At 49.8% G+C, this 27218-nt stretch overlaps 1 protein-coding gene across 1 annotated transcript in view; it reads right to left on the bottom strand.

The window, feature by feature from the left end:
• Positions 1 to 9628: 9628 nt before the first annotated feature.
• Positions 9629 to 27218, bottom strand: part of SYT14 (synaptotagmin 14) — a 44909-nt gene continuing 27319 nt past the window's right edge. Inside the window, exons 5-8 of the mRNA XM_049769831.1 lie at positions 20520 to 20776; positions 18868 to 19317; positions 14574 to 14763; positions 9629 to 11005 (exon numbers count right to left, since the gene is read on the bottom strand). Coding sequence (XP_049625788.1) covers positions 10692 to 11005; positions 14574 to 14763; positions 18868 to 19317; positions 20520 to 20776 — 1211 coding nt within the window. The 3' untranslated portion in view covers positions 9629 to 10691. The remainder of the gene's footprint in view (positions 11006 to 14573; positions 14764 to 18867; positions 19318 to 20519; positions 20777 to 27218) is intronic.

The following is a 27218-nucleotide window of genomic DNA, read 5'->3' as shown; positions in this document are numbered from 1 at the left end:
AAGCATAGAGTGGCCTGTGCTGTGGATGAGGACAGAGGCTCATCCCATGGACGTCCCATCACTGAACCCTCTGTCCTTTGATGGAATCTTCTCCTGGGTGCTCGTCACTCCATGGCCTTGTTACTCCCCTCCCTGGAATGAGGAATTGGGGAACAAATCTTCTTCTGGGTGAACAAGCATCATGCTGTGGCCTTTTCCTCCCTTTTCTTTCTCAGTCAGTGCTGCCATGGCTTGGCCTGAACAGCACTGAGTCCAGGGTTCTAGGTGAGCAGCTTATTAACCTACTGCTCTGGCCATCTCTGCCCCATGGCCTGTTCTGAGTTTCCATCCTGTCCTTGCTCTGCCCCACTCTCTGTCCTTACCACTGGGACAGCACCCAGGCCCCTCCATCCCGGGTTCTGTGCCAACATCTATCCCTGCTGTGCTCCCAGACTCCTATTCTCCAGTAGACCACATGAGTGGGGGCTCAGCTCCTCCTTTGCAGAAGGCCTGGCACCCCAACTGGTGTCAGATAAATGGGTAACTAACCTTGCAGCCCCCGAGGCTCTTCTAGGTACTGACCCCCCTCCTGTTCCCTCCAGGCTCACTGGGCATTGGCATGGTCTGAGGAGTCCAGTGAAGGTGCAGAATAGGCCCCAGAAGCCAAGTTCTCAAGGAAGCTCCTAGAGAGTGACCCCCTCAGCTGCATGGCTCAGTTTCCTAACTACCCTTCCTGGAGGACTGTCCTATCCAGGTGGATCATAGTAGCCTGGGGTATGGGAGGCTGTTCTTATCCACAGAGCCCGACTCGGGGTGCAGTGCCCAGCAGCTTCCTCTCAGCAGAGCTCACAGCCCAGCACCACTGTCTCCCATCATTACTTGCTAAGGGATTTTCATCACCAAATGCCACCGCTGGGCAGTAATAAAACCATCACTGTCACCACCTCGAACAAACAGTTGCAGGGCCCAGGCTCCCCTCCTGGCTGCCAGGAGACCCTGCAGCCCCGACCTCCCATCCACTGACTAGGAGTCAGCCTGCGCCCCAACCCCACACACGGACAGGGAAGGAGCCTTGTGGGGAAAGAGCTAGGGTAGGGGAGGATGTGGAGGGCAGCAGGACATGGAGGAGATCCAGAATGCCCAAAGAGGAGCCACACACTCCACCCTGTGCCAGTTCCTTGGTGCACCCTCAAAGCTTCAGGAACCCAGAGGTATAGCCCAGCAAAGTATCACACGGTACCACGCAGGACAAGGAGGGATCCAGTGTCCTGGCTGCCCCGAGAGATGCTGCCTGCGCCCCCTGCTGGCAGAGATGGACGGAGAGTCCAGATTCCCCTGGAAACCGGGATGCTGCTCTGGACTTGGCTGGGGAAGCCTCAGCCCTAAGGCTCTGCTTCAGCATGTGCTCCTCCTCTTCAGTTCCTGATTGGCTCCAGTTCCAGAACAAGCCCTCTTTTCATGGCAAAGGGGCCTCACATCCAGTCTGGGTTAACCTCAGATGGGAAGGCCCTAGTCTCACCAGTATCAGCTCTGAGCATATCTGACCCCATGTCTGGAGTCCCCAATATCTTCTCCAGACCCCCATACTCATAGCTGTTATAAGCAACTAGTGCTCTGCCTTGGTACTTAAATCTTAACAGACTACTTGCACTATGCCATCCAACATCTGCAAATATTTTTATAATTCTGTTTGGATCTATTTGATTCCTCTGTAACCCAAGAGCTTTTTAGAATACAATGAACACCATTCTGGTGGTCACCATCATGTCCCCTCCCACAAATCCTCTGGCCTGGACATCCCTGGTCTTTCTTAGCTGAGCCCATGAACTTAGCAGATACACGGCACAGAGATGCAAGCCTGGCTCTTCTCCAGGTCGGAGCACTTGTCAGGTGTAACTGTTACCCCACTGTAGAGGTAAGTCATCGCTGAAAACCTACTGCCCAGTGACTGAGAACAGGGTGCCCACATGAACAGCACAGAAGACAAGGCCACTCCGAGGTCCTGCTCAGCCACCAAGGCACTAACTATTCAGAGCCCTCCAAAATCTAAGGACATGTGTTTGACCTGGTAGGTACCTGAAGTCACGGCACAGTCAGCCTCTGCTTTGAAGGGCAGGTTCAAGGGCAAAATGGAAAAGGTGGTTGGATTATTTCGGTGGGGACCACCCTTGGCCATACTCAGGGCTTATTTCTGGCTCCAAACTCAGGAATATATTTGGTGATGCTCAGGGCTTACTCCTGGCTCTGAGCTCAGAAATTATTTTTTGTTTTTGTTTTTGTTTTTGGGCCACACCCGGTAACGCTCAGGGGTTACTCCTGGCTATTCGCTCAGAAGTTGCTCCTGGCTTGGGGGACCATATGGGATGCCGGGGGATCGAACACGTCCAAGGCTAGCGCAGGCAAGGCAGGCAGGCAGGCACCTTACCTCTAGCGCCACCGCCCGGCCCCAGAAATTATTTTTTGAAAGTGCTCAGGATACCCCCGTGCTCAGAGATCGAACCCAAGCTGGGAACATGCAAAGTTAGCACCTTCTCCACTGGGTATGGCTCCAGTGCCCAAGTTTGTGTCTATAAAGTAAACACATGTGCCAGGTGGGAAGCCCAGGCATCTCTGCCCACATTATCTGGGTAGAAACACTGCCTTTATTTCCTACCTGATCACTCAGTGACACTCACAGGCCCATCTAGAACTTGTTCTCCAATATGTGTCAGTTCATCATGCAATCATGAATAACACATAGAAACACAAGACACTCATCACTGCAGCTCACAGACCACATTAAAAAATAGTGTCTTCCTAGGGCCTGGAGAGATAGCAGCGGCGTTTGCCTTGCAAGCAGCTGATCCAGGACCAAAGGTGGTTGGTTCGAATCCCGGTGTCCCATATGGTCCCCCGTGCCTGCCAGGAGCTATTTCTGAGCAGACAGCCAGGAGTAACCCCTGAGCACCACTGGATGTGGCCCAAAAACCAAAAAAAAAGAAAAGTGCAAATCAGACACAAACTTCATGGAGAGGGGTCTCAGGTCTCAGTTTCCTGCTTCAACAGTGCTTGGAAGGAACATGGCACTCCATCCTGATGCCTCAGCCAGCCCCATGGAACCTGTCTGTTCACCACCACCACTGCCGCCACTGCCTATTCTTCTTCTCAGTGCCTTTGCACCACTTGGGTCCTCGTCTCTGCCATGACTAACATGTTCCCCTCTCGGGTGCACCAGAACTATCACCAGGATTTGGAAGCTGCCATCAACCACCAGATCAAGCTGGAGCTCTATGTGTCCTATACCCATGTGTCCATGTCTTATTATTTTGACTGTGATGATGTGGCTCTTAAGAACTGTGCCAAATATTTTCTTCATCAATCATAGGAGAGGCAACAAGCTGATGAATCTGCAGAACCAGCAAGGTGGCTGGATATTCCTTCTGGATCTCAAGAAAACTAACCATGATGGAGAACAGGCTGAATGCAAGGGAGTATACATGACACTTGGAGAAAAGCATCAACCAGTCCCTAGTGGAAACCCACAAACTGGCACAGACAAAAATGACCCGCATTTGTGTGATGTCTTGAAGACTCATTACCTGGATGAGCAGGTGAAGTCCATCAAAGTATTGGGTGACCATGTAACCAACTTGAGCAAGAGGGGGGCTTATGAGTCGGGCATGGCAGAGTATCTGTTTGACAAGCTCACGTTGGGCACAGTGGCAAGAGCTAAATTTGGAACTGGCTTCCTGGAGCCACGGGCAACCTGGTTCCCCAGGGTACTGCATGAATGTTGGGGGGAACCGTCACCTTTTCTAGAAGATCTAAAACAACTACTTCAGTCTTTACTTTTTAACAGACCTTCAAATATAATAATTTGGTATCCATGAGGGGGAGTGCAAATGATTGACTGTAATGGTCCACAAGAAGGCTACTCATAGGACAGAAGGAGGAGATGTCTGAGTCCTGATAGCTGCTGTGAGCAGAGTAAGCAGAGTCCAGATATTAGCCAGATTCTGAGATCTTCCTCTAGATCTTCAGTTTCATCCTGGACTTCTTTTTAGCATTAGGTCATTTGAAATTGCTTGTGTTGAGAGCCAGAGCAATAGCACAGCAGGGAGGAAGTTTGCCTTGCACCTGGCCCACCCTGGTTCAATTTCCGGCATCCCATAGGGCCCCTCCAATCCTGTCAGGAGTAATTTTTGAGCATAGCCCAGGAGTAAGCCTAGCCAAAAGGCAAAAAAAAAAAAAGCTTACATTGGTCTAGTATCTATTTTCTTTTGAGGTCGAATGTGATGTGGAATTCAAGGACGTAATAGAACTCAAATGTTTTGGAACAGTCTGGAGCCCTTTTGAAGTTCCCATGAACTTGAGTCCCATTGGGGTCTCTGCATGCAGTGCCTGGTATCAACAAAGTGTGTATCTTTGTGGATGGGATCAGGGTGAGGGTCTGTGTCTCATCAGAGATTTCAGGAGTGTTTCTGGTTCTGGGAACATGCAAATAGCACCAGAGAGTTGGTGCAGAAAAGGGGGTGAGGGGATGTTCTGCAAGGGAGCTGCATCCGTGGCCACCTGGCTCAATAATGAAACAGTCCTACTCTATTGACAGAGGGACAGGGTAACATAGAAAGGAGAAAAGGTACCTGGATAAACAGGGAGTTGAGCCTTAGAAGGACAGTAAGGGAGGGAAAGGCAGCAGAACACAGGGCCCCAGCTATGCTGGATGGATGCACATCCTGTACTTGGTGGCGCCAATCAAAAATGGGAATTAAATTATGACAATTGCACCCAAAACTGTGGGTGATAGTGGTGCTTGTGTGTTCACAAGGTCTGGTCAGGGGTCTGGTCAGGGGTCAGGCAAATATGAAGGGCGACGAAAAGAAATGTCCTCAGCAGTGGGTTTCTAAGGAGCATTAAGTGGAATTCTGCTCATAGAACATTTGAGCTTCACCACACCATAATTGCCATTATTAGAAAAATAAGTACAAAAGCTCTGTAAAAACAACACCCCTAAGGAAGCCTCTTGAGAGAGAGAAGAAAAGTGTCTGCCACAGAGGCAGGCTTGGGGACCACGGTGGCAGGACTGAAAACGGGGTCATTTTGGTGAGAAATAGATACCAGTGAAGGGATAGTTGCTGGAACATTGGGTGGGTGAAACCCAACCATCAACAACTGCATCTCAGGGTGATGCAATAAATTTTTTTTTAAATAAAAGGAAGCTGCTTGATTTGAACAATGAAATAGGAAGGAAGAAGGGAAGGAGGAAGGGAGGGGAGGAAGGGGATTTGAGTAAAAGTTTCCACAAATTGAGTTTCCCATAAAAAATGACATTATTTTGAGAAATAAACACAGTGCAAGAGTATTGCACAGCACAATTCTAGAAAAGAAACAGGGGTCCATTTCTCTAGATCTGAAGCTCCCCTAAGAACTTCTTCCAGACAGATGGGAATGAAAACGGTATTGGAAACACAGTCTCCTTCTGTCAGTTTAGTGAAAACAGCCAAACTTGGCTGCTTTGGAATCCTCAGAATTGCTTGTCTCCGTGCAGGCAGAGAAGTCGTCTCAGTCCAGCGAAGCAGAAACACAACCCGAAGCTCTCTAATATGCTTCAGGAACAAACACGGGTTCGTCGTTCCAGAGTCAGGCTAGTACTAAAAATTCTCTGCTGGTAACTGGAAGGACTATAGATACTGTCAAAGACTTGAAGGTTACACCTTGTTTCATACTAGATCCTCAACTACTAAGAAAATGGAATATAAATACAGACATGTCCCACTCTCCCAAACAGCCTATATGACATCATTATAGGATGTGGAAATACCCTCAATATTGATCCAAAAAGACTGCCCTCTACACTACAGGGAATGAGATGAGGCAGACCTGGGCCCCCACAGTGCACACTCAGAAATGGGGTAGTGGTGCCTCAGGACTGCTCTGTTCCACCCCAGCAGACCTCATCCCAGACAGTCTGTCAGGTGCTCGTGACAAAGGAAAACAGAAAAGTGTGAGGGACCTTCAAAAGGGGTTTTGACAATTTAAAAGGCAAATTCCAATATCCAGCAGGGATCAGAATAACAAGGAAAGGGGGAGAAAGCCCAGCATAATGGGAATATTTCAGACAGACTTATCAGCTGGCATTGAAGGCAGCAAGTCAAAAACCTTAGCCAGTCTGGGCAGCAACTTGGTTTCTGGAATCTGTCACCTGGTGAGCCTGGCACTAGGGCTGCTATGAGGGCTGGAATCCTGCATGAATAGGGTGTAGCAGACTGTGTGTGTATAAGTGGGGAGGAGGGTGAGAGAGAAAAGAAGGGAGAGGGAAGGAGAGGAAGGGGAGAGGGGAAAAGAGAGAGAGGGAAAGAAGGGGAGAGAGAGCTGGAGAGGAGAGGGAAGGAGAGGAGGAGGGGAGAGAGGGAAAGATGGAGGGAGAGGGAGGGACAGAGAAAGAGAGAGGAAGAAAGAGAGAGGAAGAAGAGAGAGGGAGCTCCTCCCTTTACCACACCTGCAGAGCCAAGAGAAGCAGTACCAACAATGGCCAGAGAGCACTGTGGAAGTCTTTCCATGAGCTAGGCTGGGTAAGTGCCTCATGGCAGAAGGGGCTGAGTATAAAGCTAACTCAGGCTTCACATGTCTCTATCCCTAAGTCTCCTGTCTCCTCTGTATGATGGGACTCCCAGCCCCCCAAGACCCCCAAGTCTCCTCTCCCCTTCCTAGGTTTTTTTTTTTTTTTTGGTCTTTGGGTCACACCTAGTGGGGCTTGGGGAGTTACTCATGGCTCTTTGCTCAGAAATAGCTCCTGGCAGACTCGGGGGACCATATGGGATGCTGGGATTTGAACCACCATCTGTCCTGGATTGGCTGCTTGCAAGGCAAACACCTTACCACTATGCTATCTCTCCAGCCCCTCCCCTCCCTAGTTTTGAGATTCTCTTCCCCCAGTGCTCTGTGCTTCATGGCTTCTCCTGCTCCTTGGTTATGGTGGCGTAAGATGGTGGCTGTGTGGGCTTCCCAGTTCCCTCACCTCCCCACAGTGTGGACCCTGAGAATGTCCCTGTCCAGAGCCCAGTCTCTGGGCCCAGACCCTTCACTCTTCTCTGTGCCAGGCACTGACTCAGCAACCCGCACCTGCTGGGCCAGGTTGAGCTTCATCAGACTCTGTAGAGTAAATCCAAGTGTCGCCACTGGGTGCCATCAGACAGTCTGCAGTGACTAGCATGGTGCAGGACACCTTCAGGCCAGTCTTCATCCAGCTGGCCAGGCAGACACACATCAAACTCTCACACCACCATCACTCCTTCAGCACAAAACAGACACTCCTCGAGCTGTGGGGACCCCAAGATCCCATACTAGTTGGAGGGGCATCTGGATCAGGCCCTACGTTACACCTAAATCTGGCAAATGACAACCAGCAGTGCCCATAGTCCCTTCAGGAGATACCACCAGCACCCTGCCATATTCCTGGGCTTAGGTCCTAGGGCTGAACAACTGCAGCTAGAAGTGAAGCCATATGCCCTGCTAGAACTGGAGCTCCTGAGAAGGCAACGAGGGGCTCTAGGTCTGAGTTTGGGCCCCATTGCTCTGCATGACTGCAGCCAAATACAATTAGAGCTTCTGAGATCCCAGCAGGGGCAGATCAGAGTGAGTAGCAGGGCTGGGCCGCCTGAAAGAACTCACTTTAGGAATGAGTCTAAGTTGGTGGTTCCACAGGCACAAAATGTGGGGGATCAGCTGATGGAACCCACACACTCATGTATCATCAACAACTACAGGGGGAAGTGGCCTACAAACTGCAGTGTTTACTACTCAGGCATCCAAAAATCCAGGACATCTTCACCATAAAAGCACATGCACACAGACACACCCACATGCATGTAGTATACATGCACATGTGGATAGATACATCCATATGTTTAGAGACATACATATTTGCATTCATGCTAGGTGGGTGTTCATACATGTGCATGTCTGTATATGTATATTGCATGTCTGTGTGTATGTGGTATGAGTGGGTATTAATAACTATATAAATATGTATCTCAGCATCTTTGACACAGATGATGGGACCTTTCAGAAAACTCTCCGTTGGTGAATCATTTTGTTTGCTTTGGTTTTGGTTTTTGGGCCACACCCAGTATTGATCAGGAATTACTCCTGGTTCTGTGCTCAGGAATCACACCTGGTGGGCTTGGCAGACTAAGTGGGATGCCAAGATCAAACCTGGGTTGGTGGTATGCAAGGCAAATGCCCTCCCTGCTATGCTATTGCTCCAGTTCCATAGTGGTGGGATCGTTTTAGACTTTACTGGAATTGAGACAGTCACAGATACCCCAAAAGCTGTAGTAAAACTTACGCATACACACAATCATAGGCACACACGCACACTCACACCCTTCTGGGTACCAGAGCCCTTAGATGGCCCTGCTGTTGAGGGAGAGCTGGGCTTTGTCTCTACTAGGTGAGGCGACTCTGAAACAACAGGAAGACCCCAGCCAGGTCTTGCCCAGGCTCATCCGGTTCCAAGCCAGAGAAATCCCCTACAATTAGCTACTCAGCCAAATCTAGTTCCCCTAGATTTTGTCCCATCTAGTCTCAGAAAATTCTACAGAAACGATTCTGCCCCGGTCATGCTCAACTTTTCACCTGAGCCCATTTAGAAAGCTCTGAGAAAAGCTCACAACACAGCCCTGAAGGACAGTTTCTCCTTCCGGTGCACAGCGAGAGCACCCAGTTGCCCCTCATACCTGTGCCTGCAGACACACAGCTGCCTTTTTGTTTTTTCTTTTAGCTAAAACAAAACAAAACAAAACAAAAAACAGGAGTTTGATGTCTTTTGGGATTTCATTTAAGGCTTTCTGGAAGTGCCAAGCTGAAGTCTCAGTGTCCACCTGGCTCTGTCAGGATGGTAGTTGAGAAAAGTCCTAGCTGGCCAGATATGCACGGGAATAAGGACACTATTTTTGTTTTTGGGTTTTTTTTTTGGGGGGGGGGGAGGGTGTGTCACACCCGGTGGTGCTCTGGAGTTAGTCCTGGCTCTGTGCTCAGAAATTGCTTCTGTCAGGCTCAGGGGTGCTGGGATTCGAACCACTGTCTATCCAGAATCGGCTGTGTGCAAGGCAAGAGCCCTACCACTGTGCAATCTCTCCAGCCCAAGACACTATTTTTTTTTTTTTTTGGTTTTTGGTTTTTGGGCCACACCCGGAGCGCTCAGGGGTTACTCCTGGCTGCCTGCTCAGAAATAAGTCCTGGCAGGCACGGGGGACCATATGGGACCCTGGGATTCGAACCAACCACCTTTGGTCCTGGATCGGCTGCTTGCAAGGCAAACGCCGCTGCGCTATCTCTCCGGGCCCTAGGAAGACACTATTTTTTAATGCTCAGAAAATAGCAGGTGTGGTATGGTGTAGTGTATTTATTTTTATTTTATTTTATTTTTTGGTTTTGGGGCCACACCCGGCGGTGCTCAGGGGTTCCTCCTGGCTATCTGCTCAGAAATAGCTCCTGGCAGGCACGGGGGACCATATGGGACACCGGGATTCGAACCAACCACCTAAGGTCCTGGATTGGCTGCTTGCAAGGCAAACACTGCTGTGCTATCTCTCCAGCCCCGGTGTAGTGTATTTTTAATCCAATTTAACTAGAATGTAGAAAGAAGAAAAAGAAAACAATTTGCATATATACAAAACATACTCTATTTAATAAAGTAGATGCATAAAATGATATATTAGGTCAGAAGCAAAACCAAAAAAAGGAAACAGCATCCTGATTGGCCCAAGTTCCTAGATAGAAAAACAGAGAACGAAAAGGCCTGGTCCTTTAGAAATTAGCACATTCGAGAACTTCGATGGACATCGGAGGGAGCAGGGTCTGGTGCCCCGTCCTGAGGAATCTTCATGTTGGTAAAAATGAAGGCCCTGGTGCGGCCGCCGGGCGCTTTGAAGGCACGTGGAGGAGGCTGCAGCCGGCGGCAGCTCAGCCCCGGGGCCATAGGGACAGAGCCAGGGGGGCGGAGTCCAGGGGAGCTGTGGCGGGGTGGAGCCAGAGACCACCCGCTGGACAGACACTGGATGTGGATGCAGGCCACGAGGCAAAAGTGCCCATTGCGCAAATCGCTTCAGTGTCCCAATAGCTCATCTGCAGCAGAATTATTTTTTAGTTTGCAGGAAAAAATTTTTCCCACAATGACTTTCCTTAGTCGCCAGAAAACAAAAACAATGTCAAGTCTAGTCCTGCCCTCCCAGCTGCCCACGTGGGGTCTGGGTGCCCCTGAGAGGACAGGACAGCCTTGGGCCACACACAGGACCTGCATAAAATCTCACAGCAGCCACAGGGCCTCTTTGGGTTGGGCAGAAGCGAGCTAGGGGAGAAGAGGGCAGCTCCCAGAGCACTTAAGGGGAGGCCCCTGCTGCACGTGGCGGGCACCAACCTGGAGGAAGCAACACCAAGGGCCACATCCCAGGACATACTGATGCTGACCTGGAGCTCTGTCTTGCTTGGGGTGGATGCAGCGGGGTCTGAGGCCCATCTCTGGGGGTAGCACATGATGACTCAGATCTTAGCTCATTCCCAGGCTTGGGACAGTACCAGCCCCTCTGCTACATGGTGGTTGAGCTCACTACCACACCCCTAAGCCTCTCTGCAGCCACTCCAGCTGATCAGATGAAGAAGGGCTTCCCCCAGGCCAGCCCCCTCTTGGGTACCAGCACACTCTAATAGCATAGACACTGTGGGCGTCCTAGTCACGACTCAAGCAGGGCGTGCCAGCGCCGCACCTGCTGGCATTTGGACTCCTTCATGTCCGTCCAGTGAGCCAGTTCCTGCTCCCCCGAGCTGTTCAGGCCCAGTGAGATCCAGCCAATCATCTCCTTCCGCTTTAGGCTGCGCTTGTTGTACACAGACAGAATAAGTGTCACGTCTGAGAGCTGGAACAGGGCCACCTGGAAGACGAATGTCTCCTTAAATACCGGGTCTGGCTGTCCGCGGCGCACCGACGTCTTGCACTTGGACATCTCTTGGCCCATGGAGTTCAGCAGAGTCAGTTTCACATAGGTATCTGAGGGGAGAGAGCAAGGACACAGCGCAGGCGTCACCCCAGAGACTGGCCCGGCCACGCGCGGGCAGCCACCCTCAGACCAGACACTGACAGGGGCATGTGCCGAGTCGAATGGAAATGCAAGGAATTCCATTTCCACAGGGCGGCTCGTCAACTGTGGCAAGAGCAGGGGATGTTGACGGGGTCCGACAAAACTCTACAGGCGAAGGAGGCCATCAGAGCCTCTCTGGGAGGAGGGTAAAGGCCCCACAGAAGCCGCCCCCCCTTCGCCCCTCCGCGCCCCCTCTCCCCGCCCGCCCCTGCCCCATTCAGCTTCACTGAGCAGGACGTCATAGCATTAATAGACACTTAGCAAGCTCGATTAGCCACGACACTGGAAAGCATTCCACTGGGTTTTCAGAGTCAGAATCAACAGACAAATAGAAATGAAGGCAGATGATTGGGAGAGAAAGAGGAAGACAAGAATGCAAAGATGACATCAAAACAGCTTAGGATGGAATGTCCAAAAAAATCTCTGCATGGATGTGGTTTTTAAATAGATATATATGTTATATGTATATAATTACTTTTGAAAAAAAAATTTAAAGACCAAATGCAGCCAAATGCATTCAGGGCTCAAAGTCCCGCAAATCAAATACGCTTTATCCCAGTCTCATGCAGAGTACATTTAATGTGCTTTTTGGAAAGTTGAAAGACAGACTATAGGATTCAGACTAATTTTTTTAATTCAAATTTAATTTTTGTTTTGGTTTCTCTTTTTCTTGTTTGTTTGGAAACAATTTGATGTAACATTTTTGGCATGGTAGCTTAGCTATTTTCATGAATTTATAAAAGAATTGTACGATGCTTGGTGGGCAGAGCAGTAACGGCCTGGTGAGATGGGATGTGCGCCCTCTCCTCAGACAACCACACTGTCACCTTCCAGACTGGCGAAGGCCTCACTCTGCCACACTGTGACATGTATCCAATTTTCCAAATAGTCTCCATGAAAATGGCCAGATTTCTCATGAAACAGCTGTTTCTGTTATGAATCAAAATACAGTGAATGGAAAAAAAATAGAAGGCCTTGAATCGAAATGGTTCAGCGTCCTTGATAAAGGCTCTCAATACCATCATCCATAGTCAGAGATACATTCTAAGTTAGTCTTATTTAAAGGACCACAGATAAAACATGTGCGTTGTTGTTGTTGTTTTTATTGTTGTTGTTGTTTGGAAACCAACATGGTGGACAGCTTCACTGCTGGCAAGTTTTAGGGTATTTTGTTTTTGCATGAAAAGACAACATCCAATCAGCCTCTACAGGAACTCACCTCGGATTATATAAACCTGTCCACCTATCAAGTGTTTTACACAACAGAACAGTCCATCTGACAACAGGGGGTGGAAAGCAGTAAAAGAAATAATGACCAGATGTCAATTGCTGGGCGAAAGAGGGTCAAAGGTTAGAATTCACGAGGAAACACTGTTTATTGGCGGTAGAACACACGGATCGAGCATTTTCATTCAGGGAGAAAGCTGAGCCAAGGGGCTGCTGGGGACATTTCATGGAGGGAGAATTCTTAAGGCCACTGGGTAATTAATCTTAAACTGAAGGACACTCCTTTCAAGGGGGGTGCATTTCCCAAGTGATATTGTCTTGATCTAAAGCACATTGAACATAGAAACATGCAGAATATTAGACTCTAAGAGGCTGGATTTAAGTCCTTCTAGGTGCTCATTATGCCAGCATTCTAAACTGAACCATGCAACACCTAATATTTAATATATCTTTACCACTTCTGTCAGAGAGCTCGCTTATACCTATTCTAAGCTGCTTCTTCTGGGTTTTGGCTTTTGAACATTGCCGTATTTCCTTGGATTTTTTTTTTAAGACTTACATTCTAAAATATGGGGAATGTCACACTTATAAAATGACCCATCAGGACTAGGTGAACTGGGTCAGGTTTGACCTGATAAACGCACACAGTCCATTCCCAAGTCAAGGCTGGCTTCGGGCTTGTGCTATCAAATGTGCTGCAGACGCCTCATTTCATCTATGGGACAGCGATGACCCTCTCCCGAAGACAGGGTCTCCTTTCTGCTGTGTGTTCATCTCACTCTGCCTGTCTGTCAGTCCTGCTGGGTACCCTCCCCCACTCAAATGTTTCTCTGACCTAGGGGAGGGCAGACCCCTAAGCCCACTTTGTTCCTTTCCGTTAGCATCTCCAGGGCAGTAGCTGTCCCCAAAGTCATTAGCTATAGCAAGTCTGACCAAGGATGGTCAGGGATGAAAGGGAAGGCCAGGGAGACTTTCTTTTGGGGTTCACAGTAGAGACCATGGGCCTGCTGGCTGGTGGTTGGGCTCACAGCCCCTCAGCTCCCAATCACAGCTGCAGCTGCTGCTCCCTTCCCTTGCATCCTACTGGAGATCCTGGAGCCAAACTGGGTGACTTTTTCCTTAGAGCTGGGATCTGGCCCCTCTTGTGCCCAAGATGGGCATTTCATGGCCACCAGAGACAGACGTAGCCTTAGATTTGAGACAAGGTTGAGATAGTCCCTCTGAACCCTCTGCCTGGTACCTATTCCAGGTGCACTCAGTGAGACTAATCCATCTTGGGGGCTGAAAAGGGGGGAACTTTTTAGGACATCTGGTTGTTTTTGGTGGAGAGGGCATGGTTCACACTTGGCATATTTAGGACTCACTCCTGGCAATGATCACGGATTACTCCTGGAGGTGCTTGGAGCACCCTGTGTGATGCTGGGGATCATGCCCAGGTTGGTTGTGTGCAAGGCAAGGGTTCCATCCCCAAGGACATTTGGAAGTAGAGTGAGCCCAAGGGTGGGGGAAGCCACCTCCCAGCACTCTTGCCTTCACCCTGATGAGAGGGAGGTTTGGGGGGCATCAGCTGCTCTGGGCCCTCAGGGGGACAGAAATGCAGCTGTGCTGCTGCCTGTTCCCATGGAAACCCTACCTACCCCGGCCTGGGCAGAGGCGAGGAGAGGCTGGCAAGGCCTCCGTGCCAGGAGTGAAGCCTCTTCCAGTATGACTCGGTGTTTCCAAAGGAGGGGAAGGCAGGAGACAGGTATGGTAGGGGCAGGGGACAGGTATAATCAGGGCCAGGGATAGATACAGGCAGGAAATAGGTAGAGTTGGGACAGAGGACAGGTAAAGACAGGGGACAGGTACAGTCAGGGCAGGGGATAACTGGGATGGGACAGGTAAGAGCAGGGAACAGGTATTGGGACAGGTATGGCTGGGGCAGAGTACAGGTAAGGGCTGAGGCACCTGGCCTTGGTTTCCACCTTCCCAGTAGCTTGCCCTGCTCCTATCTGAGTGCTCAGCTGTCCCTAGGACTAGAGGCCATGGCTGCAATGGGACCCTCCACCCAGCAGCCCAAAGGAAAGTGGCACTGCTCCCGGCCTGACCATGAAGATCTGAATTCCGAGTATTTCTCCTTGCCCCATGCTGGGAGAGGAAATGGGGTTTGATTCTCAGGGACAGTGGGTCACCTTGAACCAGAGGCAGGGCCCAGTCCCTCCCCTCCAGCCCCACATGCAAGAAGCCCAGCGGCAGGGTCGCCTCACTCACTGGGTGGCCTGTTGGCTGCCAGGTTCTTGAAATGGCTGCCCTTGATGACCTCTGCGGACAGCCGCCCTGTCGTGGCATTGTACAGCAGGCCCAGGAGGACCTCGGGGACAGAGCCGCGCTCCAGAGACTGGCAGGAGGAGACGCTCCGGCTGCAGGATCGCTCTGAGACACTCACCTGCGATGCACAGCCCTGAAGTTGGGAAAGAGTGTCAGAGCCCACCATAGGCATAGCCGCAGTCACCAAAGCCTGCCACAGATCCTAAGACACACTGTGGCACCACAGGGCTATGATTACCAGAGCCCACCAAGGAGACACAATCACCAGAGACTAGGCAAGAGACCCTGATCTCCAAAGCTCGCCACAAACCATGGGACTATGGTCATGGTTAACAGAGCCCAACCACGGGGCCACAAGGCCTGCCATGGCACCACAGGGCCACAGCCACAGTCAGCAGAGTTTGGTAATGAGACCACAAGCCCATCTGTGGGGCCACGGTCACACATGAAGGGAGCAGTGTGGACAGGGCTCTGGGAGCCTCCTGGATATCATCTCGTCCCACCAAGGAATGGACAGCAGGGTCAGTGCCCAAATTCCCCAGGGCCTGGATCCCTGGATTTGACCTGGGGACCAAACCCAGGTAGGCTGTGTGCAAGGCAAATGCCCTCCCCATTGTGCTATTGCTCCGGCTCCAGATAATTTTTTAATAGCTTAGGTTGCCATTGGAATAGTTTTGGAGACATATTTAATATGACTACATTAAAGATATGCTGGCCTATTCTCTCATACTAAAGCTACTTTCAAGTCTTCAATGGTCTATTATGATGGTTTTGTGGTAAATTCTTCGCCCCAAGCATGGTGGCTCCATAGAGCCAGTCACATTCCATGGCTGCAGCTGCAAGAGGAGCAGCCCACAGGCCCCCCCACCCCTTGCCAGGTCAGCCACTGCCGCTGCCCCAAATTTCCTCTCTTGCCAAAGAGGGTCTGGGAAGGCCTCACTGCAGCATCGGGCCCAGGCCATGCAATGTCTCCCGAGCACCAACACTTCCCGGCACCCATGATACTGAGCACAGAAGCTGCATAAGGAACACACCCTCAGAGTTTAGGAGAAAGTGTGACGGGCTGGAGAGATAGCATGGAGGTAAGGCGTTTGCCTTTCATGCAGGAAGTCATCGGTTTAAATCCTGGCATCCCATATGGTCCCCCGTGCCTGCCAGGAGCAATTTCTGAGCCTGGAGCCAGGAATAACCCCTGAGCGCTGCCGGGTGTGATCCAAAAACCACACACACACACACACACACACACACACACACACACACACACACACACACACACACACAAAGAAAGTGTGCAGACTTGGAATGTGCCTAAGTTGCTGCATGCAGCAACCTCAGCAAACACACTGACATTCAAAGTGCCCACCACACACACTCACTGCTGCCCAGAAGCCAGTTGGCCCACCAGGCTCATTCTGAACATACAGACTTTCCTGTTCCATTTCCAAAAGCTCCTTTCCTGCCATGCTGCTGTTTCAAACTGGGGCAAAGTCCAGTCCCCTCACACCATCTTCTGCACAACATTCTGGGATTATTTTCCCAGGAAAGCATACTGGAAGGAAGTGTCCACATGCATCTACCACAACTGATGCAACACCCCTTGGGACTACCTCTCTCTGGTCAAACACCACCGTTGTTGTCCTACAACTGTGTCACATCCAATGTGATGCTCCTGACTCTGTGATGATGCCTCTTGCTCAGAGCAACAGCTGCCCAATAAGGCAGAACCAATGTGTTGCATCTGTCACTAAATGTCAAGTATCCCAAGCATTGTGTGGTGCCAATGCAGCGGGTGGAATGAGCTGTAGTACCAGCAGGAGAGAGAGGAGGGAGGCAACTCACAGGCCAGAGTGGAACAACAAGGAGGGCAGTGTGGAGAAGCCCTGCGCAGCTGGCGGCAGTTTCTGGGAGGTAGGGCACACTGTGTATAGGCTCTCTGGCATTTTCTCTCACTTCGTTTGTTGGTCACCTTCACCATGAGCAAGTGGAAAACGTGGGGCTCCATGGGGAATTGTGTGGGCAGAGCAGAGAACACTCCACAGTTCTCTGGGCCAAGCTGCATCTCCCATGCACAATGAATGCCAACTCTGATAAGAACCAGGGCACCATCATGGCATCAGATACCTGACCATCCAGCAAAATTCTGTTCCCTTGTCCTACCCACCCTGCAGTCTGCTAGACCTGGAGCTGCCTTTTTGTTTTTGAAAGATGCTGGATTCCCTGGCTGATGGACCAATGGTCGAAACCAAGTCTCCTTGTCTCAGGTGACAGACAGCCCACAGACTCCACTCTGCAGACATGGAAAGGCTGAACGTGACCTCAAACTCTGCCCCTGTTAAAGGCAGTCAGTCATTGGTGCTAAGCCCCGAATCTTTCAGGTAGTAAAAACTGTAACAGACTATCATCTCCTCAGTGCCTACAGCAGGGGGTTGTCCCTAGATTCACAGAATACATATGGGAAGGAGATTAAAGTGTAGAGACGGGCCAGAGAGGCAGAGCAGGGGAAGTTTCTGGCCTTGCATGGGTCCGAGTGGTGTGTTGGATCCCAACCTGGCATCATAGAAGGTCCCCCAACCACTACCAGGAATAACCCCTGAGTGTAGAGCCAGGAATATGCCATGAGCACTGCAGGGCTTGGTTCAAAAACAAAAAAGTGGAGCAAGGTAGGGGTTGAGAGACATAAACAGGCAGAGATAAAGATAGAGCAAGAGGGACTGGAGCAATAACACAGTAGGGAGGGTGTTTGCACATGGCTGACCTGGGTTCGGTCCCTGGCATTCCATATGGTTCCCGAGCCTGCCAGGAGTAACTTCTTGTGGGTAGAGCATTCTCAGGGGTCATTCCTAGCAGTGCTCGGGGGACCATATAGAAAGCCAGAGATTGAACCTGGGTTGGCTGCGTGCAAGGCAAACACCCTACCTGTTGTACTGTCATTCTACCCTCAAAAGCAGGGGTCTCAAACTTAATTTACCTGGGGGCCATAGGAGGCAAAGTTGGGGTGATCCTTGAGTGCAAAGTCAGTAGTAAGCCTTGAACATTGGGGGGTGTGACCCAAACAACTAAAACAAAACAAAACAAAAAAAGATTTCTCTAGGGCAGGGCCATAAAATGTTGTATGGAGGGCCGCAAACGGCCCGTGGGCAGTGAGTTTGAGACCCCTGGTCTAGAGTAATTTGAGTGCAAGGCCAGAAGTAACCCCCGGGTGCCACCAGGTATGCTCCCCCTCCCCCCCCCCAAAAGCAAGAGACACCAAGCAATTGGGAACAGAAGAATAGGTAAGAAGGGGCCAGTACTGATCTTCAGTGGCAGAAACGCTGTGGAATCAACTCCTGCAGCCTGAGGGACTTGAGACGTCTCTCGTATGCACTGGAACAACACGGTGGGCAATGTGGAGAAGGCCCCAGCATCTGGCCATACTCAGGCACAGCTACTTGAGAGCAAATTTCCCCAGCAGCCCCAGCCAGGCAGTGGGGGGCGGGGGCATTCAGGGCACCATGTATCCGTATTTCTCATCTGGAAAGAAATCAAATTCTCTGTGGCGCTCATCCACAGATGCCCCTCTGAACTGTCATCAATCATCCACGGCTCAATCACCAAGTGAGTGTTTCTCAGGGCACTGCAGGGTATGGCTCCAAAACAAAAATGTAGAGTGACAGAAACAGGCAGAGATAAAGACAGAGCAAGAGGGGCCGGAGCAATAGCACAGGATGCCTTGCACGGGACTGCCCAGGATGGACCTGGATTGGATGCTTGGCATCCCATATGGTCCCCTGAGCCAGGAGCAATTTCTGAGTGCTTAGCCAGGAGTAATCCCTGAGTGTCATTAGGTGTGGCCCCAAAACAAACAAACAAAAAAAGACAGAGCAAAAAGGGCTGAAGCAATAGCACAATAGAGAAGAAGTTTGCATATGATTGACCCAGGTTTGGTCCCTGGTATCCCATGTGTCCCTGAGCCTGCCGGGAGTAACTTCTTGTGGGTAGAACATTTTTTAGGGAATTCTCAGGGGTTACTTATGGCTCTGTACTCAAGGTTCATTCTTAGTAGAATTCCTAGCAGGAAATACTGGCTGGTTTCAGACTCTAGGGAGGGTCCCCAAAAACCCACCATCTTCGGGAGCCACTTCAAGGGGAGAGGGAAGGGCCGCTCAGTCATGCCCCCAGGACTGGGAGAAGAAAGGCTGCACTGTGAACTGGCTGTCAGAGCAGGGGTCTGGCTGGCGGCTAAGGTGCAGATACTCACGGAGTGGTCACAGGATGGTTCCAGGGTCACAGGCAGTGACACCTTGCCCTGGAGGTTCAGCTTGGTCAGGTAGAAAATTTTCTCGCCCACCATCTTCTCCTTCTTCATGCGGTGGACACCGTAGAGCCGGAAGCGCACTGCGTAGTTGCCAATGAGCTCTGACTGCACATGGTTGAAGCGGAAGGTCTCTGTGAATACCGGGCATGGTCCACGCTGAACGCTGGTCTTGGCCCGCTGCTTCTTGATGGGCAGAAGCACCAGGTGCACCTGCCACGAGTTGCCGCCTGTGCGGCTGTGGGACGGGATGTCAGTCACGGCTGTTACTGTCACTAGGAGCTTCTGCTCCTGGGAATCATAGTCGAAAGTCACATCTAGGGTTCCATACTTGGCCTCAGGCTCAGGGTCATAGGGTTTGGGGAGTTGAGAAGGCGACCCTGGGGCCGACATGTCCTGAGGAGGAGAGAGGAAAAAGCTCAGCTCAATTGTGCCGTGGATGGCTAGAGAAATAGCAGTTGGGCATTTGTTTTGCACACGGCTGACCCAGGACAGACCTAAGTTCAATTCCCAGCATCTCATAGGGTCGCCCGAGCCTGCTAGGAGCAATTTCTGAGTGCAGAGCCAGGAATAACCCCTGAGCACTGCCAGGTATGGCCCCAAAACCAAAAACAACAACAACAAAAGTCATTGTGTCGTGGGGCTGGGCACACCTGAGTATACCTAGGCACACCTGGGTCACCTGAACACACCTGAGCATACCTGGCACACTTTGTTCACCTGGATACACATGGGCACACTTGAGCACAAATGGGCACACTTGGGCATGGCTGAGCATACCTGGACACACCTGGGTACACCGTGTCTCTCAGATAGGAGGAGCCAGGAGGGTCTCACCACCAGGACTCCACCAGGTCAGGGATCAGCAATAGTTGGGCTCAGCCAGTACTTCTCAGGCAAAGTCAAAACTGGTCTATAACCCTGTCTGGACCCTTGTGGCATGCACATCCACTGGTTAGCACAACTTGTCTGAGGCTACAGCTCAGAAGGTGGCATTTACACAGGCAGCTTAGAGATGTGCATTGGAGGAGTCAGCATGTGAGGCTCACTATGTGAGCTCTATGTGCTCAGGGCTTACTCCTAGCTCTTGCTCAAGGCTCACTCCTGGCTCTGTGCTCTGGGCTGACTCCTGGTTCTATGCTCAGTGCTCACTTCTGGCTCTGCTTGTGGCCCATTCCTGGCTCTGTGCTTAGGGTTCACTACTGGTTCTGTGCTTTGGGACTATTTCTGGCACCAGAGATAAACCTGGATTAGCCGTGTGCAAGGCAAGCTCTCCCACTGTCTTGTCTCTGTAGCGCTTGCCTGAGATCCTATGATAAAAAACAAGTGATTCTACATATGTCTCGTCCCTCTGTGGAAAATGCTAGGTCTCTCTTCCAGCTTCACAGAAATAGCCATCAACTCTCCAACTGGCTAAAGGGATAGGAAAGGCAGGCAGACATGGGACATAGGGGCTTGGATCCTGCTATTCAGGTCTGCTCTGAAGTGTCCCCATCCCTGCCTAGATATGGAGTGGACATTGAATCACAGGGCAGCAGAGGGTGTCTGGCCCTATCCCGATCCCCACTCCCTTCCTCTGCCGCATCCTGCCTCCCCACCTCAGGGTTGAGCACCGCGGTGCTGTCACTCGGCACGTCCTCGGCGTAGCCTTTGCTGTGGAAGCCACTGGCCTCAGGGCCTGGGCTGCCCTCGCTGGGACTCCGGGGGCTGCCGCAGCAGCGAGGCAGCTCACATTTGCCATCACCCAGCTCCGAGGGGGTGCAGGACAGGTGGGGGGAGCCGCTGTCATCCTGGTAGGGCGGTGGCTGCAGTTCATCCAGTGGGGGGCTGCCCCTCATCCTCTGGATCTGGTGTCCTGGCAATGAAATCCAGAACTGACGTCAGTACAACCCGAACACGCTGCTCCCACATCCACACTCCTGCACATGAGGATAGGAACTCAGAGGTCAAGCGTGTCCCCCAGCCTACCCTGCAACCTCTCTCGGGTGCAGAGGGAAGAAAGACACCAGGTACCAGGCTCTGCCCTCTCCTTGGGTCTAAGTCCCCGTACAAGGACCATACAATGCACAAGTCATGGAAAACCCACTCGTTTCCTGGTAGACCAGTCCCCAGCAGAAAGTGGTGACACTGCCAGCTCTGCCCCATGCCCAGGACCCCAGACCCATGCCTTGGGATGATCTGGATGCCTTGGGCAGCTCCTGGAGCATGCCGCCTAGCAGGACAGTGAGGAAGGGGGAGTGCCCAGGCCAAGGGTGGCAAAATGGCCCCATCTGTGCTCATAGATGCGAGCCCCAACTGAGCAGCTCACTGGTCTCTGTTCTCCCTAACACAGAGACACACCCCCCACATGATGCTCAGCCTCTCACTGCACCTCCATTCACCAGAGAAGTGAACTTGGGGCCTCACACATGCAAGGTATGTGACACTCCCCAAACCTGCTCCTCGGGTTCATCAAACATCCGTTCATCAAACAAGCCCTGATGAAAGATTCAATCTGAGTGATTCAACCACGTTCACATTCACTCTCACAGGCCTGATTGGAAAAAAAAAGTCAAATCTCAGGGTCAGAGTGATACCACAGCAGAGAGGGTGTCTGCCTTGCATGTGGTAAACCCAGGTTCAATCCCCAGTATTCCACAGGGCCCCCATGCCAAGCCTGCCAGGAGTGATTTCTGAGTGAAAAGCCAGCAATAACCTGATTACCACTGGAAGTGACACCAATATTCCTTACCTGCCTTATACCCTGGAACCTGACCTGAAATTGTCGATCAAGAGTCAACCAATGGGGCCAGAGTGATAAGCACAGTGGGGGGTGGGAGGCAGCTTGGCCTTGCACTTGGGTGATCTGGGTTCAATTCCCAGCATCCCATGTGGTCTCCTGAGCACTGTCAGAAGTGATTTCTGGGTGAGCCAGGAATAACCCCTGAGCACTGCTGGGTGTGGCCCCCAAACAAAACAAAACAAGAGTCAACAAAGTACAAAACACAAATCAGAAAAATTGGCATCAAAAAGTTCCAGGCTGGGGAGATGGTCTAAAGCAATGGTCCTCAAACTACGGCCCGCGAGCCACATATTGTATTTATTCCCATTTTGTTTCTTCATTTCTAAATAAGATATATGCAGCGTGCATAGAAATTTGTTCATACTTTTTGTTTTTACTATAATCTGGCCCTTCAACAGTCTGAAGGACAGTGAACTGGCCCCCTGTTTAAAAGGTCTAAAGGCTGGAGCATGGACAGGGGCAGAACCTCAGTACTGTCAGTTGTGGCAAAAACAAACCACTGCACAAGTTCAAGATTTCCTTGCCTGGGCAAATTCCCAAACATCCCTGCAGGTCTCATCATGGCTACTCCATGTGGGGGACCCACATCTATTCCCGGAGTAAACATTGGAGCTGGGGCTACACGTCCGAGTCTTCAACTTGGCCTAATCTTAGCAACTCCTAGATCCCATATCTAGAACATGCTTGTAATGAAAGGAAACGCATCACACAAATCCCTTCCATGCAATAGCTGCTTCACTTTCCATAGCGCTCTATTTTACTGTGCTCCTTTGACTCTAATCCTTAAAAAAAAAAAAAAAAAAAAAACCCTTAAAATTTGAGGTTAACTTAAGCTAATATGCATGTACATGGAAATGTAAAAAATACTATGCCTCTAATGTTTAAGGAGTTATGTACGTTTTATGGCTTTAGATTGCCTTGTGTGCTATTAAGAAATATTATAATGTGTTACAATCTGGGGACTTGAGGGACAAAGTAATTGTATATGAATTCTGTTTTATTTATCTTAATGTTCTTTGGCTGAAAGTTCAAAGTTAAGATATCAGCAAGGGGACTTCTTCTGAGAATTATGTTATGGGTGATTGTCCTTCCACTGTAACTTTACCTTGTCCTCTTTCTTTGCATCTTTGTTCTCATAATTAAAAATAAAAAATTAGGGCCCGGAAAAAAAAAAGGATAAAGGAATCTCCTAAGTGCTATGGATACAATCTAGATACTGCCATGATACTATCACACACAACAGCAATTTAATTTTAGAATCTGCACAGGCCCTGTTCAGTTCATATACTACATTCTGGGCTATGAATAATCTGGAGAGAGAAGTTGGTCTTATCAAATGGAAAAGAACCTTTATTTTTTACAACATTCTTAGAAAGACAAAAAATAATAACCCTATAATTCAATCCTGGCTGGTAAAATGCACAAAGCATTTTTATGGGGGAAGTGGACAGCATGAAACAGGGTAGGAGAAGACCAGAGACTGATGAAGACCAGGAGTAGAACAACTAATTGGCTTTTACCAGCGACAGAAATCAGGGACATGATCTCAGTGCTTGAGGATGAAAACAATAAAGCAGCTTCATTCCCACTTTGTATGAAAAGACTTCAGGCATTCTGGGTTCTTTTCTTTTCTTTTTTCATTTTTATAACACCGAGGAACCAGACACTTCAAAAATAGACGGTTGAAATCATTGCAGTGGGGGATTCTGGAGCAGTAAGTGCTGGAGAATGTGGATGTAATATAGCAATTAGAGACCTTTGTCATTCAGCAGGAGGCTTTGTTTTCTGGTTACTACATTGAAACTGTACAATGGAAGCCCTTCTTTATTTTCACAGGGAAAGGCTCAAAAATGTCTTTTCAATCTTTGCATTAATGTTTTGACCATTGTTATGAACTTGCCATTTGAATTTATTATTTTGTAACTAAAAATAAAACGGAGTGCTAAGGGGAGAAAAGGTTGTATAATGTTAGAATTTTGATTAGCAACCACAGCTGCACCAGAATTAGTTTCTATAGCAACAGGAAGAAATAATGTGTTGAATCGTAAAGCAATACAAGATGATTCTTTGCAGACTGCAATTCAAAAGGAAATCTTTCAAGAATTTGTCTTAAAAGACTTATTAATCTCTTATCCCTCATAATTCTTCACCAGAAAATACCTAATTATTCTAGTCTCCTTTCCCTGAATCCTGTTTTAGCTCATTCAAATTTAATATGCTCCCCACAAAGATGGAGAAATTTAATATGCCTGAACAAAAAGGGATTTTGGGCGGCTGTCTTAGTTGCATTTTAAAGTTACAGGAGTGTGGCACTGACTCGCTCCTGCCACATATGGATGGAAGGACGGTCCTAGGCTCGTCCAACTGTAAGGAGAATGCTGGTGCTTTGGGAACAGACACTGCTGGAGGGACAGAAAGGAAGAATGCTATGATGGTTACTGTGGTCCTGAGTGGGCCTTGCCCTTCTGGGAAAGATACTCCTTCACATCCAAGTGCTGCCTGGACTCCTTGAACAGCAAGAAAATGAACTAAAATGAATCTCCTCCTCCCTGCATCCCTCCAGCTCCAGCTATCTTTGGAATTCAATTAACAAGCCCTTTTATGCGCCTTTTATGGACTTTGCCCCTATAATGAGGCCATCAGGGTGGCTCACGGGATCCATCTCTGCTCTAGGGCTGCTCTGGAGTTGCCATGGATACTGTGACAAGCCCTCTCTCTTTCTGCCTTCTCTCTCTCTCTCTCTCTCTAACTACATTGCAGGTGGGGGGGGGGGCAGACGGCAGCGGGGAGGCTAATCAACCTTGTGCCTGGAGGAGTCCATATGCCCTCGCACCTCACGCACCTCCTCAGAAAGAGGTTTTACACATCATAGGGCATGAAGAAGGTTGCAGGTATTGGGAAGGAAAGGTGCAGCCAGGCAATCATGCAACAGTCCTGGTGCAGCCCTGCTGAGATCTAAGGCTCCAGGGACCTCGGACTTCTCCTCTGGTGACAGCGAATCCAGGTGGACTCGTCTGTGACAATGTAGGGCAAACTCCCAGCTAAGAGCCAGTTTGTAGTAAAACCAGCTTTGCCAGGTAGATGAGGCAAACCTTCCCATATCAAGGACTGTCGGACAGTGCGGGGAACTAGCCCCGTCACCTGTTTTCTCCTTTCTCACTGCAGAATTGCCCTTATCCTGGTAGTGCCCGCAGGGATCACTTTTGGCAATGCTCCGGGGGACCCTATGGAGTGCTGGGGATGGAACCCAGGTTGGCTGCATGCAAGGCAAATGCCCTCTTCTGCTGTCCTGTGGCTCCATCGATGCTCAGTTTACTCAGGCTGGTCTCTGTGCTCAGTTAGAACTTGAGAAATAAGTAGGCAGACAGTAGAGGGAGACAGTGAAGCCTTGATGTGGCTGATCCAGGGTTAATTCCTAGGTCCTCAAGAGGGACACTGAACAGAGGTGGGGTACTACTGGGTATGACGTAGACCTCACCAATCCAAAAAGAAAAGAAATCTATCACCATGCTCAGGGGTCTTGGTTTGAAAATGAAGACAACGAGTTTCAAGTAGAATAGTGGGGGCCAAGAGCAAGAAGACAAAGGGAAGCACGCTTTCCTTCCATGCAGCCAACCAGGTTCAATTCCCAGCATTCCAGAGGGTCCTCTAAATACCACAAAGTGTGATCCTTGAGAGATGAGCCAAAAGTAACCTGAGCATTGCAGGTTGTGGCACCAAAGCCAAGAAAAAGAGAATGTTTTGGAGGCTGGAGCAATAGTATATCAGGGAAGGCACTTGCATTTAACGCAACTGACCCAGGTTCGATCCCCCGAATCCCATATGGTCCCCTGAGGCTACCAGACAGGATCCCTGAGATAAAGCAAAGAGTAAGCCCTGACCACTAACAGGTTTGTGTCCCCCCCCAAAAAAAAACCCATTTTTAAAAAAATAAATAAAGGGCTAGAGAAAAATAGTATAGCAGGTAGGGTGCTTGCCTTGCATGCAGCCAACCTGGGTTCAATTTTCAGTATCCCATCTGGTCTTCTGTGCCTCCTAGGAGTAATTTCTGAGTTCAGAGCCAGGAGTAATCCCTGAACCCCAGCAGGTGTGGCCCAGAAACAAACAAACAAAAAAAAACAGATGTCATGGCATGGATGCAGAAAGGATTCAGAATGCCAGGCTCCACTCCCAGTGCCAAGGAGTGGCATATGTACCAAGTACATGTCCACAGAATGGACATATTTATAGCCACATGTGGAATTGACACTTAATTCTCTTTAAAAAATGTGGCAGAAATGGGGGAGGGGGCGGGAGTGATAGTACAGTACAGAAGGTTGCTTGCCTTGCACACAGCTGACCTAGGTTCTATCCTCAGCATCTCGTTAGTCCCCCAAGCCTGCCAGCAATGATTCCTGAGCACAGAGCCAGAAGTAACCCCTGAGCACTACTGGATGTGGCCCCTCAAACAAACAAAAAGTGTCAGAAATGGCATCTGCCCACAAGTTGGTAGTCCTACAGGGTCATGACCTTCAAGTGTGTGCCACTGTCCTTCGGTCAAAAGTTCAACAGATGAGGGTAGGTGTGAATCACTGGCTAGGTCGCTTCTCATTTCTCAGATGCAGTATCGGTCATGCCTGGACACGTGAGTCTCTCCATCATCCATCGCAGGTGACAATCGGCACCCATTATTCCCAAGTAGTTCTGCACTGTCAAAGCTAAATCTCCAAACAGACTGCTTGGTCCTTAGTTCTATTTTTACCCTCCACTCACAGACTGACAGGCACTTAAAATTCAGAGCATGTTTGCACGATCCATCCAGCGGGCTAATGCAACTGCACCGAAGACAGCTGTGCATGATTCACTCACTCTCCAGCCGGAGACTGGAGGTAAAAGCTGCCTTTAAAAATGGACTGTGGGACATTCGAGGGAACAAAGTACATCGAGTGTTTCTCTTTATGTGGCAAATTGATACTTTCTGTAGTGGAATGGCAAAATTGCAAAGCCACCGTAGGGCTAAAGCGATAGCATAGAGATAGCACAGCAAGTAGGGCGTTTGCCTTGCATGCAGCTGACCCAGGTTCAACCCCTGGCCTCCTATTTGGTCTCCCAAGCCTGCCAGGAGACATTTCTGAGTGCAGAGCCAGGAGTAACCCCTGAGCGCTGCTGGGTGTGGTCAAAAACCAAACTAAACAACACACACACACACACACACACAGCAAAGCCACTGCAGAATAGAGGTTTATGCTATTCAGAGGGGAGGGGGTAAAGTAATAATTGAAAAATAAATAAGGTAACTATAGTAGTCTTCAAAAATGAATTCCAAATAGGGGCCAGAGAGCTAGCACAGCGGTAAGATGTTTGCCTTAGATGCAGAAGGACAATGGTTCAAATCCCGGCATCCCATATGGTCTCCCCAGACTGCCAGGAGCGATTTCTGAGCATATAGCTAGGAGTAACCCCTGAGCGCTGCCGGGTGTGACCCAAAAACAAAACAAAACAACAACAACAAAAATTAATTCCAAACAGTGAAAGA

This window comes from Suncus etruscus, chromosome 3 (assembly GCF_024139225.1).
Source record: "Suncus etruscus isolate mSunEtr1 chromosome 3, mSunEtr1.pri.cur, whole genome shotgun sequence".
Taxonomy (NCBI): Eukaryota; Metazoa; Chordata; class Mammalia; order Eulipotyphla; family Soricidae; genus Suncus; species Suncus etruscus.
This window is presented reverse-complemented; position numbering and strand designations above follow the sequence as displayed.